Genomic DNA, 8382 nt, shown 5'->3' with positions numbered 1-8382 from the left:
TGAGTCCCGGAGAAGAGACTCGCAGATGATGAATTGCCAGCTGCGCTTCAACAAAAAGGAAAGAAGAAAAAACATTCAAGGCACTTTCGAATGCGGCGCCAAAACCGCTTACGACCTCTCATCGCCATGTGGTGACTGGCAACGAACATTCGTGTACGTTTGAACGGACCAACCAGAAACTTGGAAAAAACATTTTTATTCTTCATGAATTCCAAACGATTGGACAACCGTCAGATTGGGGAAACTCGGGAATGTTTTTTTGAAGCTAGAGATAGAGCTCTGACAGACGTGCTTGCTAGCTTCATTATTTAAATGAATGCTGCCTCGAAAGAAATTTTTGGCGTTATGAAACATTTCGTCGCGAATAATAGCCGAGACCTCTAAATCAATCAGTCCCGAAAAAGTTTGAGTTGGATTCCAGGAAATGTTGAGTTGACCTGGCTATTTCTATCCCGAAACGTGGTGGTACTGCTATAGTCTATATCGTGAAAGCTTTCGTGTGTGTGTGTGTGCCACTCGTCTTTGGTAATCTGCCATGCCTCAGCGATTATACGACCGGCAGTTTTTTAGCTGCCAATTTTTGTCTTTCCTTTTGCTCTAAAAATTGAGAGCGACCAACTGACGCCAGCGGCCCTTGTTTGGTAAATATCATCATTTTCATCCTTTTTTGTTTTCAGTGAAAACAAATTTATGAAATAAATAACCTAGGGATGAGAGCAGCAGCTGTCGTGGACATTCAAGATCGCTGTGTAATCTCTTGACGAAATGCATTCGCTGCAGAGTTTTCCATGTACAATTTATTTGTCCTCTTAACCCTTTGACTGATTTACGGCTGACCTAACATCCTGTTTTGAAAACCAACACGTCCGATGCTTGCACATTTCCCCTCTTAACATCATCAAATTCGAATTCTTTTTTCAATTTTGTTCGCTAGATGTCACCTCTCACCAGACATCACACACACACAAACACAAAAAACATCGAGAGAACCTGCCGTGATATTGAGCAGGCGACATTTCATTCGTCGCCACTTTTTCTCTGACCCAAATGCTTCGCCCTAGATCCCTTCGGTTATCTCATATAATTCATAAATATCAAAATGGGATTTTAATTTTTAATAATGAACAATACGCACGTAATATAGAGCACTAATGTTAGCTAAGATACTTGGCATTTGGGCAAGAATTTATTCTACATCAAATGATATTAGTACAAGATTTTTATCATTGGTTGTGAAGGAGGTACTATGGTTCATATTCTAGACATATGTCCAGTAAACGATATGCGGTAACGGCTGTAAGCGTAAAGTTCCACTTCACTTAAACCTTCGTCTTAACTTCCAGATCCAGAAGCACTATTTTAAGGCGACGAGACCTTTCTATAGCAATGCTAGACTGGAAGTTAATCAGCCGTACCCACCAATTAATGATAGATAAAAACCCTTCTCTTATTCTAACCAGATAATTCATCAAGAATGACTAAATACATGCCCAAGTACTGTTCGTAAGCTATTTAGTTACACATTAAACCATAAGTAAAATAAATATCCACTGCGCGTCACAACTAGATGCTTGTTGTTCATTTCACATCACAAAATTGCATTGCAGCAGATAGGCAGAAAAACGATTCATTAGTTAATTTTTTTGTTTCCGATAGGGAGATGCCTGCACAATTTTCCTTTAACATTATTACATTCGAATTCGTGTTCATTTTTGTTCGCTAGATGTCACACCTTTGATCAAGCAGGTCTTATGTCGTCTGCTGTATTTGTGCTGTAACTGTAAAATGTAAACGATTTACGAAAAATAAGAGTTCCATCACAACAATTACTGCTTTAGAAAACGTAGAATTTGAGCCATGACTGCTGCAGTTTCTTATATGAACGATTATTAATCCTGTTGAGAACAGCAATTGCTCAAACGGCGTGTGCCGGAAACGACTAGATAACAGGTGACATCAAGGTATATACATAGACTTCGTAGTCTATGGTATATACAAAAAAAATCAGCTGGATCGCACAATAATAGAATAATTTAGTGTTTGTTTTATAAATCTATAGTCATCACAAAATTTAGAGAATGCTGAGATTCCCTTTGTCACCTATACCAGATCCTTCACAGCCTCTTGAAAGATTGAGCCCAGGAATTCATCAGCAGATTTCTTCGTGGTTAGATCGAGAGGGGCGCTCTTGTGAACTGCTGGACATGGTGATGAAAACAGTGTATGTAATAAAGCTTGTTTTACTACTGTGAATCCCAAATCAAATTTCTATTACCTTTTTTAGAAATCCAGGAAGTTTGGTTACACAGCAAGGAAACTGTACGAGTACCCAGTTGTTTTCTAAGCTCTCCAGATTTAACTGCAAAATTGGCATTCTTGCATTTTTTCTAGAAAAATGTGAAATGTATGAACCACTTTACCTGCTCAAAGATAGAGGTACTTTTTTTTATCTGACATGCTAATAAAATAAAAAAGAAAGTGGCTCTATGAATTTCTCTATTCAGTTCCAGTTGTGATAGTAAACCATTTACCAGAAGAAACTCGTGTGAAAATGAACACAACAGTTGAACTTGGTTTTGAAGTTTCTTCTGATGGATTCCCCAAACCTACATTTCAGTGGTTCTTAAATGATGCCCCATTAGCATCAGAGAGTGCAACATTTAACCCTCTAGTAATCCCTACTTTCAGGTTTTTCCTTTTGTTTGCATTGGACCCATTCAAATTTGTTTAATCTTTTTGACAAAAAAATTAATTGCAGAAATTCGGATGCTGGATTCTACAAATGTGAAATTACTCAGCAGTGCAGAGATGGCAGTTTTCAAACAATATCCACTGGATCTTCAAAAATGACTTTGGAAAATTGTGCGCCTTTTGTGGTGACAGAACCTCAGGATCTTTGTACAGACCCAGGAAATGTTATCGAATTGAGTTGCATGATCGAAGGGAATCCGATTCCTCGCTTTCAATGGTACAAGAACGACTATCCTATTTCCAACGAAGTGACCACCATCTTAAAGGTAACACACTCTTTCTTAGGTTTGTGCGTGTGATGCATTTCGTATAAGATAAAAACGCATATATTGACAGATTAGTTCCGCAGTGCCTCAACATTCCGGTCGATACAGGTGTCTGGCCACAAATTCGGAAGGAAAAACATTAACAAGGGAAGCTTTTGTGGAAGTAAGATTACCTCCAACTTCCCAACGTTTACGGGCAGCGTTTTCCGACGTCCCTACACAACACAGTGGTAAGAAGAGAATATCTTCTCTATTCTTTTTTAGAAATTGAATAACTACGCTATGTTTCTCATACGATGTAGCCTCGATGAAACAGGCGCTATTGATTGGTAACTGGACATATGACGCTCACGGCCTGAGAAAAGTGAGAGCTGATGTGAAAACCCTACACGACATATTATACAAAATGGAATTTGAGGTTATCTCGCTGTGCAATCTCGGCAAAGTTGAAATTCTCCACGCTGCTGACCGATTATGCGAACTACTTTTACCCGAGTAAAATTCCAAAACGGACCCAACTGTTTCTCTTTTTCGACTTTGATTAATCGGTACTTCGTTTGTTTGACAGCGCTTACGTTGTCGTGTACTTCGCTGGCCATGGAATCCATTACTCTGGCCACGATTACCTCATGCCAGTCGACTTGAAGATGAATTCCGAGTATTCGGTAAGAGATTTAGTCGACGGGAACGAGATAATCGCTCGAATTCAGCAAAGACATCCGAAATTGCTGGTTGTCCTCCTGGACATGTGTCGCACCATTCCTCAGCAAGGGATAAACTCGCGAATTGCCGACGAGCTGTTACGACAGGTACCGCGAGATTCGCGTTCCAATCTGGTGATGGCATGGGCAACAGCTGAAAATAGCTTTGCATACGAGGTGAAACATATTTTCTCTTTTTTTTTAACTTTCTGCCGCCTTTTATTTGAACTACTTTCACATTGTTTATGCAACGGTTTTTCATTTGACAGATGGGTTACGAAGAAAATGGAATATTTATGACGTACCTGAAAAGAGCTATGGAGAATCGCAACATATTGGTTACTGATATGCTCGAACGTCTTAAACAGAATTTTAAACAAGAAATTCCGATTGAAGCTAAAGATCAAATGCCTATTACTTCCTCAAGTTTAGCCGAACCCTTGTCGCTTTACGATCCGGTGGACGGCAGCGTCATAGGTACTATTTGTTTATTCTTTTACATTTCAGTATTTATTAGTATTAAGCTACTTAAGCTTTTAGATTGCTTAATTTCATTGCCCTTTTTATATTTAAAAAAGGTGGTAGCCTTTGGAATGATTGCCAGATGTTGGCTATTTCTTGGAAGGAGCTTCCACAAAAGCAAATCGCCACCATTCAAACAAATGGCTGGGTAATCCACATCTACATCCAATTCGGCATGATGGATGACTGCTTCAGTAATGGTTTAAAAATTGAACTAACGACTGAAGGCTACGACAAAATTACATTTCAACCATCCATTCATCCTCCTGTTCTCGAACTGCTGGAAGTGAAGCACCAGATGGATTTGAAAAAGTGCACAATCACGTTACACAAGCTGCAAGCGCTGATGGAAGATGCCAGTCTTGTTCTCCGCATTGCAGAGTTTCCCAATGAAAGAATTCTAGTCCATCTCGGACAACCTCTCATTGCCGTGGCTCGTCTATCCGCCAACTATTTCTAATTGTTACAGACTTTTTTGTTATTTAGAATAGTTCTGTTTCTTTTTTCGTTTACACAATTGATTTATTTCTAGGACCAATATATATACAGATTGTGCGCAAAGGAGGGACGCTTTAACCTAAATTACTGCCCGACTTACCAAAGGTATTATTTATTTATTTTCCCAGTCATTTCAACTTGTCGCGGATTTCCCAGCGGACTTGATTGTTTGTATTCGTGGTGCGTTGACGTCAAATGATGTTCTTTTCGGGGGAGGGCGATGGTTTTTTTTTTATGTTTTTCTTTGCGTGACAATTTGCCATTAGTCAATCGAGTGGCATCCAATGGTTGTTGTTGTTTGACGCATAGCGTGGTCGACGCCTCTACAGCCCACTCATTTCCCGGTAGAGATCGTGGCAGCGGAACGAGGGGTGTGCGTGCGCCACGGCTTTATTTACACGCGCGGGGTCGTGTAATTCGAGGAAGTTGCGGCGGCCTGCAACTCATCGGCTCCACTGTGATTTGGTAGGAATCTCGTCAAAAAAGGAACCGCCACTGATGCCGCCGCCGCCGCCTCGTGTTTTCTTCTTTTCTTTTTATCTTTTTTAATAGCGTCGGCCTCTATCCGCCGTTACTGCGTCGTAACTGACTGCGTTTTATAGTCGCCCCGTGTAGGGCACACGATAATTACACATCAAAAGCTTTTTGACTTGATCTCTCGGCGATCGGATAGAGCCAATCGGTAAAGTTCCTTATGAGACTCGAAGAAAGATGAAATGAACGTATACGCGCTGCTCGCTCGTTTAATTTTGAAAAGTCGACAGGCCGAAAAGTGTATTTCAGTTTTTGCAACCAGAGAGGAGAAAAAAGATTGGAATCTACGACGTCGTTCCTGATAGGGAATTGAGAGAATCAGACAAACGATAATGGACGAATTCAACAATAACCAAAATTTCTGGGTCTATTCTCCAGATGGGACCGCGCGATGAGAGAATAATACCTTTCGGCTCAATTTTGGCTCTACAGAAAAATTTATCGAATAGTAAAATTTTTTGAACGAGGAACGGTGCTTAAATCTCGGGAAATGTTTCTTTTTTTAATAGAAAAATTTAAAATAGAAGAAGAAAAATGGGAAAGCATAACATTGGCAAACTTGAACGAGAAAATGTTAAGACGACAACAGAAAACGAGATCGGGAGTCACGTTTCCCAGCAGCTCCGATCCGGGATGTGATGATGAGTGATGATGGTGACGCAACGAATTATATTCGAATGTGGAATGTTTGGACGAAGTCGGGCGCCCGCGCCACCACGTGACTGAATTCCATGGCGGTTAGGTGGCCATCGCAGTCGACGTCCGCCTCATCCAGAATTTGTTCGACGACGGCGTCTATTTCGGCGGGTGTCAGCCCGCGTTCGTGCTGGCACAGCCGGCCAATCACCGCCTTGAGATCTCCCGGCCCGACCACACCGTCGCCATCCATATCTGTCATGGAACAAATTTGCCGCCAACAATTTCATTCGCTGGTTAATTTTCAAATGGGGAGAGACTAACTTATCAGGACTTGGGGAATGTGGATTTTCCGCTTTCATTTCAACTGGTTCTCTCACTCATCAACAACATACCAAACATTTTACGATATCCCTTTTATTTTCCCCTTTTTGGGGTCTTTTCCAGCTGGCACAAGAGGTATTATTAGTTGCAAGCACTTGTGATTCGAGTTATAGACACGCCAGATTCTCGTTTCCTATTTTGTCCGCCTTTTTATTTTTATTTTGGTTTAATGGCCTTTTTCGGCGCCGTTGTTTGTGTTGTACATGCGCACTCGATGTGGACAAAGATGGCCGACGATGGTCGATCGTGTCTTATTTTATCAAAAATTCAAAGCCTCTTTGTACACGTCGCAACTTAAGCCTATACAGGACATCATCCGGAAGATTTACTTACCATAAATTCGAAAGGCGTAATGGAGTTTGAGCTCCCTGGGTGCGTGCTCGCTAAAAACAGAGAGCAAGTCGAGGAAATCGTCGAAGGACAAGTCGCCCGATCCATTGCTGGAGAAGACTTTGAGGATCCTATCGCGGAATGGATTTTCCTGTCGTTCAATACAGAAAATGATTATGAGAACAAATAGCGAATGTCTTGCGTGTTCAATTGCTCAGCATATGGGGAGGAAGGGAGGGCTATATAACATGGGATCCTGCTGGCAGGATCCTCTATATGCTCCCACGCAAAAATAATGAAGACAGAAGACCATGGTTGACGTGACGGGAACTAAGAACCCGGAATAAAGAGAGAGAGAGAGCGCAGCTACCCCATTGCCACAAACAAGATAGTATAGACTATAGAGTAATGAGAAATGTGATTTCCCTGACGGTTAGGACCGCACCCAACTGAGGACTTATCTTAAAATCAATAGAGTCGACGTCCATTTTATTTGATTTTACTTTTTGCCTGGTAACGGGGTAAGCAAAGCCGCCGGATTGATTGGCCGTTAAGAAATAAACGAGTTGGATATAAACAAATAGAGATCGTGCAGGAAAAAGCAACTAAAATAAAAGTTGAGACAAAAAAACATCTGGAACCTTTAACTCCGGTAGTGTGTTGATGAGACTCTTTGGCAATCGCAGATCCCGGGTGGCTTCCAGGGACATGGTTCGCGGTACTAGTTCCGGCTGCAACTCCCGGAAGCGGCGGTGGACTCTGATATCCAGCAGAAACAAAAAAAGTTGAGAAACACAAACTTGTTTAGTCTAAGTCTATATACCGGGTTCATACCTCAAAATCTCTTTCCGGCCGAAAAATGTCGTATCCTGGATTATAAAGAAAACGTACGTAGGACGCGTCAAGTGTAAATCCAAGATTATTGTTGTTTGGAGAGGGTGGGAGTTTTTTAGGAAAAAGAAATTACCTGATAATCCTCGAGTTGCTGCTCGGTGAACGTGGCCACTTTGTTACCCATGACCAGTCGAGCTGTCGGTTGTTGTTCTGCGTTGAGCTAGACGGCCTCTTGTGAGATATGGGGAGCTTCGATCCAGCAGCACAGCCCTCACGCAACTTTGTGAACGAACCTAGGAAAAATGGGGCCGAAATCGGCGAGCCCCAATCCTGAATGGGTGTGTCCCTCACGTCGTTTCGCCATTTATTGACAAACTTACCACCACGCCTGCGAAGCCAAGTGACACACAAAAGGCACGAGGAGAGAAACACCTTATGCTATCTACTGTTGTGCATAGCAGTGACGCCGATAAATATTCACCCGACTGCTCGAAACACACACACACACAAAAGACTTAACGCTGGGAACTCGAGACAGATTTTAACCGAGAAAATGAATCGACGAGTAAATCTCTGCTAGGTTTCAAAGCCGAGATGATCGAGCAAATTTCTTCTCTTGTTCGCTCTGTTCTTTATTCACGTGCCATTATTATGTCTACGTTTCTATCAGAACTGACAGATCAATAACTGAGTGCAGACGGCCTCGTCGTGCTGCACGACTCGACAGCATCTGGGTGAATTGCACGCATTCCGTGACGGTACCGTACCAGAAGCAATTTTTTGTTATGTGCTGGCTTCTAGTTCTATTTCTGTTGTTTGGTATTGAGCTGTTTTATCCTGAGATGATTATTTTTTATTTAAACCTACGTATCTTGCTATCTATGCAGCAATAAAAATAGGAGAGAGCGAACCGGAGTGCAACAATG

General features: G+C 41.7%; 2 protein-coding genes across 9 annotated transcripts; one reads left to right on the top strand and one right to left on the bottom strand.

The window, feature by feature from the left end:
* Positions 1 to 124: 124 nt before the first annotated feature.
* Positions 125 to 4804, top strand: LOC124193701 (mucosa-associated lymphoid tissue lymphoma translocation protein 1-like). 8 transcript variants are annotated; one of them, XM_046587658.1, is made up of 11 exons: positions 125 to 641; positions 709 to 1961; positions 2060 to 2221; positions 2285 to 2436; positions 2505 to 2688; positions 2759 to 3017; positions 3088 to 3247; positions 3320 to 3512; positions 3586 to 3895; positions 3988 to 4195; positions 4297 to 4804. In XM_046587658.1, the coding sequence occupies exons 3-11, from the start codon at positions 2079 to 2081 to the stop codon at positions 4698 to 4700; spliced, it is 2013 nt and encodes a 670-aa protein (XP_046443614.1). In that variant the 5' UTR covers positions 125 to 641; positions 709 to 1961; positions 2060 to 2078; the 3' UTR covers positions 4701 to 4804. The 8 variants fall into 8 exon arrangements, with proteins under 8 accessions (XP_046443614.1, XP_046443617.1, XP_046443616.1 ...); XM_046587661.1 differs by lacking the exon at positions 125 to 641 and having other exon boundaries at positions 1729 to 1950; positions 2076 to 2221; XM_046587660.1 differs by lacking the exon at positions 125 to 641 and having other exon boundaries at positions 1729 to 1950.
* Positions 4805 to 5480: 676 nt separating this feature from the next.
* Positions 5481 to 8203, bottom strand: LOC124193706 (calcium and integrin-binding family member 3-like). The gene is made up of 6 exons (XM_046587672.1): positions 7835 to 8203; positions 7590 to 7750; positions 7457 to 7491; positions 7264 to 7381; positions 6626 to 6773; positions 5481 to 6163 (listed from the first exon to the last, which is right to left on the bottom strand). Exons 2-6 carry the CDS (start codon positions 7638 to 7640, stop codon positions 5940 to 5942), a joined length of 576 nt encoding a protein of 191 aa, XP_046443628.1. The 5' UTR covers positions 7641 to 7750; positions 7835 to 8203; the 3' UTR covers positions 5481 to 5939.
* Positions 8204 to 8382: the final 179 nt, after the last annotated feature.

This window comes from Daphnia pulex, chromosome 5, assembly GCF_021134715.1.
Source record: "Daphnia pulex isolate KAP4 chromosome 5, ASM2113471v1".
In the NCBI taxonomy this organism is placed as follows: Eukaryota; Metazoa; Arthropoda; class Branchiopoda; order Diplostraca; family Daphniidae; genus Daphnia; species Daphnia pulex.
This window is presented reverse-complemented; position numbering and strand designations above follow the sequence as displayed.

Bases quoted from the DNA above. Each gene is read 5' to 3' on its own strand.
- LOC124193701 (XM_046587657.1), top strand. The intron at 2,689-2,758 runs GTTTTTCCTTTT...AATTAATTGCAG, and splicing joins CTAGTAATCCCTACTTTCAG to AAATTCGGATGCTGGATTCT. The intron at 4,196-4,296 runs GTACTATTTGTT...TATTTAAAAAAG, and splicing joins GGTGGACGGCAGCGTCATAG to GTGGTAGCCTTTGGAATGAT.
- LOC124193706 (XM_046587672.1), bottom strand. From the start codon at position 7,640: ATGGGTAACAAAGTGGCCACGTTCACCGAGCAGCAACTCGAGGATTAT. The intron at 7,492-7,589 runs GTAATTTCTTTT...TTTATAATCCAG, and splicing joins AGCAACTCGAGGATTATCAG to GATACGACATTTTTCGGCCG. The intron at 6,774-7,263 runs GTTCCAGATGTT...ATTGAACGACAG, and splicing joins ACACACTACCGGAGTTAAAG to GAAAATCCATTCCGCGATAG.